General features: G+C 35.5%; 4 protein-coding genes across 4 annotated transcripts; 2 read left to right on the forward strand and 2 right to left on the reverse strand.

The window, feature by feature from the left end:
• Positions 1–473: 473 nt before the first annotated feature.
• On the reverse strand, positions 474–5074 carry PHYBLDRAFT_151398 (hypothetical protein; the record flags this gene model as incomplete). The annotated part of the gene is made up of 18 exons (XM_018432677.1): positions 474–905; positions 961–968; positions 1048–1100; positions 1192–1378; positions 1507–1638; positions 1747–1774; positions 1955–2125; positions 2327–2448; positions 2548–2630; positions 2883–3237; positions 3366–3439; positions 3602–3768; positions 3824–3983; positions 4115–4236; positions 4401–4474; positions 4578–4704; positions 4797–4868; positions 4970–5074. The coding sequence occupies 18 exons, from the start codon at positions 5072–5074 to the stop codon at positions 474–476; spliced, it is 2472 nt and encodes an 823-aa protein (XP_018285530.1).
• A 1139-nt stretch (positions 5075–6213) lies between these two features.
• Positions 6214–6636, forward strand: PHYBLDRAFT_151399 (Homeodomain-like DNA binding domain-containing transcription factor; the record flags this gene model as incomplete). The annotated part of the gene is made up of 1 exon (XM_018432678.1): positions 6214–6636. One exon carries the CDS (start codon positions 6214–6216, stop codon positions 6634–6636), a length of 423 nt encoding a protein of 140 aa, XP_018285531.1.
• Positions 6637–8265: 1629 nt separating this feature from the next.
• On the forward strand, positions 8266–10254 carry PHYBLDRAFT_174185 (hypothetical protein; the record flags this gene model as incomplete). Its single annotated transcript, XM_018437208.1, has 6 exons — positions 8266–8455; positions 8517–8787; positions 8923–8974; positions 9072–9176; positions 9307–9500; positions 9654–10254. The coding sequence occupies 6 exons, from the start codon at positions 8266–8268 to the stop codon at positions 10252–10254; spliced, it is 1413 nt and encodes a 470-aa protein (XP_018285532.1).
• A 300-nt stretch (positions 10255–10554) lies between these two features.
• Positions 10555–12485, reverse strand: PHYBLDRAFT_57740 (hypothetical protein; the record flags this gene model as incomplete). Its single annotated transcript, XM_018440248.1, has 5 exons — positions 10555–10602; positions 10689–10960; positions 11040–11145; positions 11475–11960; positions 12210–12485. The coding sequence occupies 5 exons, from the start codon at positions 12483–12485 to the stop codon at positions 10555–10557; spliced, it is 1188 nt and encodes a 395-aa protein (XP_018285533.1).
• Positions 12486–12591: the final 106 nt, after the last annotated feature.

Below are 12591 nucleotides of genomic sequence, written 5' to 3' on the forward strand. Positions count from 1 at the left end.
TTTACTAAAAGAAAAGAAAAGCATTGTTTCAATTCTACCTCTCTTTATCTTTCCTTATATTTATCTCTCTTTAACATTTCTTTCTACCTATATATTATTATTATATTACTATTACTATTACTATTATTTCTTGGCATGGCATCTTTCAATATTATAAATACTCTCTTTCTTTTTAAAAAAAACAATTCAATACAAATACATATATTATACATAGCGCACATATATTATACATATATTCATAAAGTATTTCCTTTTTGTTAATTTCAACATTGGTTATTTTGATAACCTTATCCAAGGTTCATGTGTTTGTGTGTGAGGGTCTGTCTTTCTTTTTTCTTTCTTTTCTCGGTATAATTTATTCCGTAATTGTTGAATTTATTTTATATGTGTATATTAAATATATATATATAAAATGACGTTTCCCAATAGTCAATTAGGAATACAGATATGTAGACATAATACACACAGAGATATTAAGTTATTGAGTTTTGTCCAATGTAGCGTCGCATAAACAAACTGAGATCAAGTGCAGAAGGCGCACGGGCAGTTATTTGTACAATCCCTTTAGGTTCCATCGCCACATGCACCAAAACCGGCCCGCCCAAACCATCCGAGGCAATCAATTCGTTGCCAATCAATTCTACCTTTTCCAAATCCAATTCTTCACAAAGGCCTTCAAACTGACCCTCCTTGCTCAAGCCACAATCGATGTCCCTCTTTTCTTCAAACTCGTATTCCACCCAAGCTGCTCCAAATTCCTCTGTAGAAATCGAATTTTTACCCTTGGTTTCTTTTTCTTCTTCATAATTATAATCATCATATCTGTCTTTCTCTTCTTCTTCATTAGCATCGGTATCATCATCGTCAGCTAGTTCAAGAGCCAAAAGACTGGCTATCATTGAATTCTGTGAGAATTGCAGATTAGTCATATCAAATTTTACAAATGACTTGGAATCTTACCTCTTTGACTATTGTAACACACGCACACGCGTACACAGTTAGTACAAGCACCAATAATAATAATAATCAAAACTTAATGTGGTTTACTTTGTAGTGGAAATTGTTGATAACCAGCTGCTGGTACAAATGAACTCAAAGTGCTAAAGAAAGAAAGAAAGAAAAAAATTGAAAGGTTATCAAGCCTTAATATTTTTTCTACAACCACCGGGTACCAACTCTGGTGAATATTACCTAGAGTGGGTCTTGTCTCTCTTTGGTATACGATCAAACGAAGACTCGAAACCTTTTGCCGATTGTGATTTTAATTGTGCCTGTGGTTGCACCTGCTTCCGAGGTTTAACAGCCTGAGCAGTCTTCTGGGGCAAGGCTGACTGCTGGTACTTGATATCGGTCAGATTTGAAGCCGTACCACGAATTTCTTATTTTCATATGTATGCATATGTGTGTATCCCATAATATAATTTAGTCTGTCATTTCATTTCATTTCATTTCTTCTTTCCTTCTTTTTTTTTCATTCTCCCTTTATTCACCAGGCTGTTATCTTACCAGGGTCCTCAAACCGACTCAAAGACGGTCTATTAGGGTTAGCCGAAATCTTAATTGTCGGCTGGGAGGATGTTGGATAAACCTCTTCAACAGATCTCTTAAATGTATCATCTTCAATAAATCCTAGCAAATCTAAAGCAAGCTTTATATAACAAAGAAGAATAAAAATATTAAAGAAGTTGGATGTCAATAATTTAATGGCACTCATAAGAAAATAAATAATATATATATAAGGCTTACCTCTTGTTTTTCGAGTATTGGTGATACTCTACATTCATTCAATATAGACTCAAGCCCGGGTAACCATGTTTTTGATCGTTTAATACACTGCTTGATTGCTTGTAACCCAATTATTTGTAACACATCGTCTGGTAGATTACATTAAAGTACACAACCATCAGCACATTTTTTTTTATAGTTTTATAGTTTAATTTTTTAGCGTTGAAACTCTAGTCTCAGCAATAGCAACAGCAACAGTAGCAGTAGCAGTAGCAGTAGCATCTGTAGTGTTAATAATAATTGCAGTACTACCTTTGATAAACCCTATCCATTTCTGCATGTGTTTCATAGCTGTTATGTCATTAAAGGAATGATCCGCGTATGCGTACTCCCCTATCATCTTACATAATATTAAGTATATAGTTAATACTATTATTATTATTATTTTAAAGTTATATGATGAAATATATATATATATATATACTTATATATATAAAAGGTAAAACGAAAAATATGATACTAATAACCAATTTAGGAAAATTTGATGTGCATTTGGACAACAACCCTCAGACCAGCTTTAATTATTATTATTTTGCTTTACCTCGCATGCCAGTTGAACAAGACACAAAGCTAAAGGTGTACTTGGGGATCTTTTTATTATCCCAAACAAGCTATGCACACCGTGTTCAAGTATAGAAAATGGTTCAGTGTCGGTTTCCATGGCTACAAAAAAAAGAGAGATATATATAGAGAATATGTTTGTGTGCCCAAAATTTGTATAATGGTAATGATTCTAAATGCACAACTGATTATCTGGTCTACCTTTCTTGATTGCTTTGCAGTGGGACTCTACTACTGCAGTATCCAGGTCTGTTTGTGTTGCTGCCAAAATGTCTATTTTTGTGCTAATGTACCACGGGCTTACTTCACAATGGGTAAAGTACCAAAAAAAGAAATATATAAGAGTCAAGGATTAACGGAACCAGTAAATGGGTTACACTGCCGCAAATAAGAATATGCGTGTGTACACGCGCACACTACATATCTCTCTCTCTCTCTTGTTCTCGAAAAGATTCGAGTGAACAAGTGAATGAGTTAGTGAGCGAAAAAAAAAGATTACGCATAGAAAAGGATATAGATAGATTGCGTCAAGGTACCAATAGGCAATCCGCTCTCGGATGTGTTTAGGTGCCTGTGTTTCCAATGCATTTTTAATTTTGTTTTGGATTCGTTGGAGCGAGTCCTGATTTGCAATTGCATTCAATATATCCAAGCTCTTGAATACAAGTGTGTCATCTTCGACACCGACCAGGAGATTGTTTGCCACCACACCTCCGTTTAACCATTCCTGGGTCCACACACTCTTGTCAAGAGCTTCAAGGCACAAGAGACCGAGATACTTCATATTGTGATTCCCAGCCTCGAGAAACCTATCAATAACACGCGACAATTGTTGGATCTCGTTATTTCTTTCTGTTGTACCAAGAACTCGGGTGCAAGACAAGATAATCGCTAAAATAGAACATAGCAGAACAGAACATAGTAGTAATAATTGTACTAATAAGTATAATCTTTTGATTGAAGTCGTAATCGTAATCGTAGTCGTAATCTATAGATTGTTTCAAAAAACCAAAATATACCGTAGGCAGCATCTACTCTTCTTTCCGCATTGCTCAAGCAATTCATTACAATGGCATTTATTTCCTCAATTGACCTAAATCAGATACCAAGGTGGTACATTATATCAGTTTCTGTGTTTCTGTGCATACGTCTATATAGATGTGTTTTCTTTCTTTCTTTCTTTTAAAATAATATTATCATTTGATATTAATTTATCCAATATTATTATGGCACAAATCGACTTGTAGTACTTTACCCAGCATTTGCCTTGTAATAAGATTGGATGATGTCTAGCAAGTGAATCTGGGCCCAAGGTGCCAATACTCCGTGGTAGATAAATGAACGATGAAGTCTGTTCTCCAATATTTGTCGAAAGATCCGATAAAACGTGGGCAGCACATCTGTGTACTCACTTGCACGATTCTAGATATTTACCAAATGATATTAGTGATAATATAGTGTATATAATATGTATTACCTTCAAAATGACCTTCCACACTGATAGGGCTGCAAATACAACACTTGGATCCTTGTCTTCCAATGCTTCTTTTAGGTATCCATCGATTTGACTCAGTAGTTGAGGAGATCGTTGGTAAAAGCACAGCAAAGCCAACAATGCTTTTTTCCTTACTATTTGCCTGTTAAATAGATAAATAATATACATATAAAACTCAATATTATTATTATTTTTTACTTGTATATGCCTTCCCCCTTTTTTTAAAAAAAGAGAAAATAGTAATAATAATAGACTTATTGAATTAGTGCTTACTTTGGATAGGCAAGACATGCTACTGTAGCTTGTAAAAGATTATCTTCCATCTCAGGTAATTGCAAATATCCAATGGCATTTAATGCGGCACATCGATCAAGATATTGCTGGCTTTTGAGGTCCTTTATTTTTATTTTATGTTACTTTAGTTTTTTTTTTCAGGGCAGAAAATCTTAATAGTAATTTATCTATATATATTATATATACAGATACTTATTTCTGTGCGTGTTTTGTGTAGATTGAGTCGTATCTTATTGTACTTTATTGGCAAATAGATGAATCTTACTCGTTGTAATGTATTTATCAACATTATTCCAAGTGAAGGATCGTGCTCAAGAAACAGTGCACAAGCTAAATAACCTAAATACCAAAAAAAAACTAGATGAGTCTGACTATACTGCTTCATAATTGGACTTTTACTTTTTCTTCTTTAATAAATTTTTTTTTCTATGATCTACTCTACCTGTACGTCTCTGTCCTAAAGTCTCGCCACTTTGAGTAGTCATGATGGCATAAATAACTCCAAATTCTACGGAATATCCCAGCATAGCACAATGGACAAGACAAATCAAATAGTCTTTCATTTTGGCCTTATATATAAAGATATATTTATATAGATACACGCCCATAAATTTATGCTATTATTATGAGGCTCTAGTAAAAAAAACAGAGATGGACTTACTGATGAGACATCAGGATGACTCATCTTGGCAGCCAAGAGCTTAAGTTCATGCTGAACATGGGAATGCTCTTCCTACAAGAAAAGAAGAAGTAGAAGAAGAATTCCAGTAATATATGTATATATATATATTATCTCAGCTCAAGGTCATTTCGTTTTTGTTCAATGTCTATTACAGCTTTGCTTTTAGATTCCGTAATCTTTCTAATGAATCCACCAAATTCAGTGCTTGCACCAGAAGCAATGAATTCTGAGCCGAGAAAAGCGTGTAGTCGTGGCATAAATGTTAGCGATAGTTGTAATACAATGTAGTATAAAAATTAATCACACGAAATAAAGAAATCTTGTACTTCTATACATTTTCTTGGTTACGATCAATCTGTTGGTCTTTAATACAAGTCACTTGAGCCTTTCTTTTTTTTCGCTTTTTTTTTCTTTTAGAGTTACAGTAGATTATAGAAAAGCAACAGTAGCATTACTGTCAGTAACAACTGTAGTATCAAAGGTACCAATAAGGGGGGGGGCGATAACATCTACAGTGGCAACAGGAATAGTGAAAAACTGTAGATATATACAATGCACGTCAAGTTCTCTTTCTCTTCTTCGTTCTTTTTCATCTCCATAAAAATATTAACCAATCACTTTATACAATATTTAAGCGCTTTAAATCCAGACAATGCTGTTGAATGTTTTAAACGAATCAAAATTATTTTTTTATGCACAGCTTACTTCTTTTGGAAAAATAAAATAAAGAAATTAAATTCAGACAAAAAGCTTATTTAAAATAAGAAAAAACACAGAGCTTTCATATCTTTATCATCCCAAGTATTAAATTGTTTGTGTTTTTTACTAAAGAAAACCGTTGGTAAAAAACACAATCTTTTATTTTTTATAGGTTTTGCAAACTCAGAAAAATATATCTTGTTTACAGCCCAATTCAGCAAACCGGTTCAGAATCTCGATTTATACAACGGTTTGTATCAAGAAAGGCGTTCTACCTTCTGATGTTACTGGTTTTCTTTTTCCCTTTATGCGTGTATTTATGACTAGTTATTTTGGTCTTGCTGGTATTAATAATAGTAAAACGTAGTCAAGGGTAGTTACATAACTAAGAGTATAATAAACAAGTAAAAAATAAGATATAATCAGTAATATATAAACAATAGTCCAATTGATTCCTGCCCTAACTTGTTTCCATTTTTTTACCTGTAAAATTGTAACAAGCTAACCGGAGCTTACAGTTGTTACAGATTTCGCCTTTTTCTTTGAATTTATAACGCCGCCCACTTCATATACAAACCCTTACAAGAAGTAACGGAATGATTTTCAAACTCAACATAGTAAATGATCTTTAAAAAAAAAGTGCAACTATGCATTAAAGAAAAAACAAAAACGCCTTTTCTCTTTCGAATCTTACAAAATGTCTCAAGAAATCAATAAAGATACTTTTAATAAACGGAAGGAGATATCAGATTATGAAAAAGGGCTTATTGTCGGTGGTGCTCTTCAAGATGTATCATTAACCGCCATTTCGGAGAAAACAGGCATACCTTTGACAACTGTACATAGAACAGTCAAAAGATGGAAACAGAACGGCACAGCATTAACAGTAAAGCGCAAAGGACGTCAGGCGATTTTGGGGGAAAGGGATTTAGGCCATCTCAAAAACGAAATTAAAAAGAATCCCAAGACTACACTTGGAGAACTTACAATCGCCATGAGAAACGTGATTGGGAATTACGTTTCCAAGAATACTGTCCGTAAAGGGATTCGTAAAATCGAAATGTCTTCTTGTCATGCTGTTATCGATCCAATGCTATCCGAAGTACCCAAGAATAAATAATTAATGTTTAATCCTCACTCCAAGCAAATCAATCAACGATGGGATCGTGTGATCCGGAGTGATGGGTCCTGATTCATGTTTTTTTTTAAAAGGATGGAAATCTTGGAATTTGGTGCGTTCCTCTGAAGAAATACAAAGCTAATTGTATTGTGCCCAGAATACATCTTATAAGTAACTCAATGACGGTCTATGATCTGTGTATGAGCAGGAGAAGTGAACCCTCCAAAAACCATCATTAATGGGCCTAGATCAATTTGGATATATACACTTCTTGGAAAGAAAATTGATCCCATCCTATGGCTATCTAAATTAAATATATGACAGGGATTTCGTTTCTCAGGAAGAAAACACTCCTTGCCATAGGTCAAAACTCGCCGAGTGCTGAAAAAAGAAAGGTCCGTAACGTGCCAATAATGGCATGACTACCAAATAGTTCAGATATCTCGATCCTCTTGAGAATATCTAGGCTTATTTGGGTCCGATTGTAAGGGCAAGGGTATGGGACTTGACTGCCCTTGAGAAGGTGGACATGGTAATCTATGGAAGAATAGAAGAAAATACAGGTTTGAAGTGTGCGAGATGTATTGTAGGTCTATTGAAAATCGCATAGATCTGATGAAGAGAACCTGTGGCGATATTACCAGGTATTAAATTTTAATATTTTTTTATTATTTTTTCAATGCTTTTAAAAGTGATTTTGACAAGTGAAATTAAGAAAACAATGAAGAGGAATTTAAAGAAGTCATTCCTATTTTACTTTGGCAGAAGTCTAGATATACCAATGATTCATGGAATCCAAGTACAAATATGTGTGTGTATCTACAAAATTGAGCGCAGTTTGTACTGCGTGAATGATTTGGACAAGATTTCCTTTTGTGTCTTGTGGTTGTGAGTATATAAGATTCAATGTACAAAGATAAGCTCTTTCGTTTTTTTTATATATTTGGGATTAATTCGATTTAATACACACATGCACTTTGCTTTACTTGTCCTTCATTGCCTTGGATGAATTCTTATTTTTGGTCTTGATCTTGTATTATGTTTGATTGTTTGAATATCCACAAGCTGGCCATATGACTTAATAATTGAGTATATGGTAATTTTACTGATAATTATTTTACCTCCTTCCTTCATTTCTTCCTGGCGTCTTTCTTTTATATATAAGTATAGCTATTTCATTACATTATATTGGAGTGCAGTACAGTGCAGTGCAGTGCAATACAGTGCAGCACATTTCTTTATTTAACAATTATCGATTTAAACACACCAATCTACCCAACATCTCTCTCATTCTCACCTTCGCTTCTATTCTGAATCTTGTTACAACTGTATTAAATTCCGCCTTACTTTTTATATATAAATTTATACTTTCTTGATTGTCAAACAGGCCACAAGCCAATATATATATATAATAATAATAATAAAAAATATATATAAAATCTTATTTTTGGAAATAAAATAAAAATTACAAGCTTCTTCATTTAAATTGATCTTCTTTTTTTTTTTCTTCTTTTTTTTTGTCAAAGACTTTCTTCTTCTTTTTTTACTTCTCTATATTTTACGTATACTTTATAAATGGAAAGTGCCGAACGTAAATACAATGAACTATCACTATGGCAGACCACAACCATGTCGATTCATACCAGTAGCAGTGGAGCCAGTACACAGGACGAAGCAGTAGGATCTGATTATCACTGGCAAGATCCACACGCACTTTCTTTCATCACTCCACCTGCCTACACTCAACTATTGGATGATTTCTCGATTATTGACGATCTCTACGAGTCATTTGAGACCGAAGATGAAACTTCAGGTTATGGTGAGAAATAAAATAAAAAAATATAATAAACATGCACATATGTGTAACACTCATCTTGAAGAAGAGCAGGTTGTAGACACTGCAAGAAATGTAGCAAAAAAACAGCAGGCTGTTCAGACATTATTAGATACTGAAACGCAGTACATCAGCGATTTGGGCACTCTCCTAGACATCTATGCCACCAGAACCCAATTGTGGTGCGAAATGCCTAATAATCGCGAATTACTGACCCGTAAATCACCAAATACTATCCAAGATGTCGAAATATTGCTTCGAGATTTGTCTGAGATTACAAGTATTCACAAATCATTTCACAAAGACTTGAGCGAAAGGTGAGAATACTAATGATACCAATACCATTACAAATGCATATAATATGCTTTATTGTTATAAAGCATTATTACTATCATTATTCTTGATCAAACTATTCAATAAAGTTAATTTAATTGTCTATTTCTTCAATTTAGGTTGCAAATCTGGGGTCCTACCCAACTTCTTTCAGACATCTTTAGTCGACTGGTAATTTCTTTTACTTTTTTTGTAATTTTCTCGATACACACATATTCAACCTCTTTATTGTGTTTTATTATATTTTGTATATAAATATTCATTCTAGTACGACCGTACTGCCTATTACGAAACCCTTTTAAACAACTACACCAATAAAATCGTTACACTCGATATCCTCTTGAAAACCGCGCCATTTGTAAAACTCATGGAGGTAAAACAAAAAAGAAAATAAATAGACAAATAAACATTGTTGTTGCCTTGGTCTAAGCCAAAGACAATTTGCACTGGTTGTTGCTTTATCTGACTTCCAAGATATCTCTATCTATTCATGACTTTTACAGAGCTGGACAGCAGAGTTCAACCCTCCTCTTCGTGACATCCTCACCTACTTCAAATCACCGCTGTTACAGCCCGGAGCTTATGCACGTTCCCTTGGTCAACTTGTATATTATACCGAACCATGTCACCCCGACTACCTCGGCCTTCTGAGGATAGCTCATGCTTTCCAGGCACGTGAGGTTGACTGGAAAGAGATGTGAGTAACCTCAAATTTGTGTTTACAAAAAAAAACAAGTACACAAGCATTCAACCATCCCCAAAAATATACATATATATATATGTATATATATATAAATTTAAATTTAAATTTAAATTTAAATAATACTGAGAATAATGATATCAACAACAGGATTCAAGATCGCCTCAATCACCTTTCTGTACTTCAAGTCTTCCGCACACTTTTACATTGTCCTGCCCATGTCACACCGACCCGGCGTTTACTGCTACAGGGTACAATGGTCAAGATCGATCTGACCGAGCCAAGTTTGGTTACTGACACCAGGCTCTACTTCCTCTACAATGACATGCTGATTGTCAGTCGGCGCAAAGATAAGAAAGACAACAAGATAGTCTATAAAGAGACCCTCCCGTTGGTCAAGGCGGAAATTAAACTCCTGACCAAGCAATTGGCTACCCGGATGGCAGAAGTCAAGAAGCCGGCCAGTTTTCAATCGCTGTTTGGACGTAAACAACAACCGGAAGAGAACATCAACGGTGTGCCTGCTCCGATGGCATTTGGATTCGAAATCTCGATGCCACCTGAGCATTCATTGGATAGCATAGCCATTCTTTCCAATCCTGCGGCGACTAGTGTATCTGCAGGGTCGATATCCATGCGCCGCCGCCATGTGGTCAGGACGAGGTCACTAGCAGAGCAGCAAATTTGGGTTGCAACCTTACGCCGGGTTGTCCGCGTCGTGACGGCCAAAGCACAAAATGATGGTTATTAGTATTATAGCAGGTCTATTCAAATTCTAATTTATTTATTTATTTATTCTCATTCTTTCACATACACAAATATTAAACGATTAAAATCTATTGTTAATTCTTATTATTATCATTATTTTATATTATTTTTATTATTAATATTGTTTTGGTTGAAGAATAAGTTGGAATACACAAAAGTATAGGCAAAGAAACAAGATGAAGGATAGACAGAAACAGAAAGGGCGGGAAAGGATAAATGATTAGAAAAACTAAGATTGGCTATTCTCCTTTATGAGATTGGACAGGTTCTTTGGTTTGTCTGTTTAATGTTCAGCCCACTTGATAGACTTGAGATCGATACCCTCCTGAACCTATTATACATAAATAAGGATAGTTTAATAACCAAGCTCATTCACTCATTTATATATAAGAAACATATTTGTTTAAAAAAGCTTACCATTTCCCAAAGTGGAGACATATCTCTCAACTTTCCAACATGTTGGCTCACACGCTGGATAACAAAATCAACCTCTTCTTGAGTAGTGAATCGTCCGATACCAAATCTAATAGAACTATGAGCCTGCTCATCATCAGCACCTAGAGCACGGAGTACATAAGAAGGTTCTAATGAAGCAGATGTACAGGCGGATCCAGAAGACAAGGCAATGTCCTTGAGAGCCATCAACAACGATTCACCCTCGACGTAGGCAAAGGACAAGTTGACACATCCTTAAGTCATAATTGTTTGTTGTTAGAATACTTTCTTTCTTTTATACAAAAAAAAGGCTATACATTATATATTATTTACCTGGGTAACTCTTGAAAGGATCTCCGTTACGGGTTACTTCGGGAATTCTTTCATTAATACCATCGATCAGGCGCTGAGAAAGAGCAGAGATGTGCTTATGATCATACTATAATTATGATTATTTTTAATATATATGTATTAGTAAATTTGGACATTTGTATATGCATATGCATATGTATTGTATTGTATTTGTATATGCTTAAAGTGTCTCAGAACCCCTGCACAATGGATCCTGACAAAGACTGTAGGAAATTAAGATTATGAAAGAATTCAACCGAGATCGAACCCTTTCAATAATCTCTTTTTTTGAATCCTTTCTTCGTTCACATTGGCGTTATTTTTACCGTGCGACGAACACGATTCATCACTGACACTATCCACCACCACTACTAATACTACTACTAATAAAACAAATTTCTGTATATATATTCTTACCTCCATCTCCTCGCGTGCCACACGACAGGCCTCACCCAAGCCTACAGTAAGCATGGTGGGCACAGTTCCACTTCGAATACCACGTTCCTGACCACCACCACTCTGGATGGCGTCGATTCTGACACGTGGCCGGCGACGAACGTACACGGCTCCAATTCCCTTTGGGCCGTACAATTTGTGACCAGAAATGCTCATCAAGTCAATGTTCATCGAATTGACGTCCATGGGAACCTTGCCGACTGCCTGTGCAGCATCGGTGTGGAAAAAGACCTTTTTGGCCTTGCAGATAGCACCGATTTCGGCAACAGGCTGTAAGACACCGATCTCGTTGTTGACAGTCATGATTGAGACCAGGGCAGTGTCGGGACGAATGGCTTCTTCGAGCAACTTAAGATCCACCAAGCCATTGGACTGGACAGGAAGGTAAGTTACCTCGAATCCTTCTTCTTGCAGAACACGGCAAGAATCAAGGACACATTTGTGTTCCTAATGAACAAAATAACCGAATTCATTTTAATCGATTTTAATTGGGTTAGATTGAATTGCAATTGAATTAAAATCAAGATGTATTGCGTTGTATTAATAATCAAAATCAAAGCACAAACCCCAATCAACATCCACACACAGTGAGAGTGAGAGGGTGAGAGATTGAGAGATTGAGATTGAGAGAAGGAGAAGGAGAAATTTAATTTAAGCTCTTCTAAATTTGGAAATCCAAAGAGAAATATTACTTACAATCAGGGTAGTGATTAAATGACGCTTTTTGTTTTTGTAGAAGCGAGCAACACCTTTGATGCTAAGATTGTTGGACTCGGTAGCTCCAGAAGTAAAGATAATTTCCTTGGGATCAGCGCCAATCAACTTTGCAACCTCTTCACGTGCTGCATCGACAGCCTTTTCGGACTCCCAGCCATAAGGGTGGGTTCTAGAGTGAGGATTGCCGTACAATTCGGTCATGTAAGGCAACATTGCATCCAGCACACGAGGGTCCATTGGACTAGTGGCTTGCATGTCAAGGTAAACAGGACGGCCTTCCTTGGCAACAGCTTCAGCCTTGAAGCCTAGTGTGTCTAGATAAATAAATAAATAAATAAATAAATAAATAAAGTAAATAAAT

This window comes from Phycomyces blakesleeanus (assembly GCF_001638985.1).
Source record: "Phycomyces blakesleeanus NRRL 1555(-) unplaced genomic scaffold PHYBLscaffold_29, whole genome shotgun sequence".
NCBI lineage: Eukaryota > Fungi > Mucoromycota > Mucoromycetes > Mucorales > Phycomycetaceae > Phycomyces > Phycomyces blakesleeanus.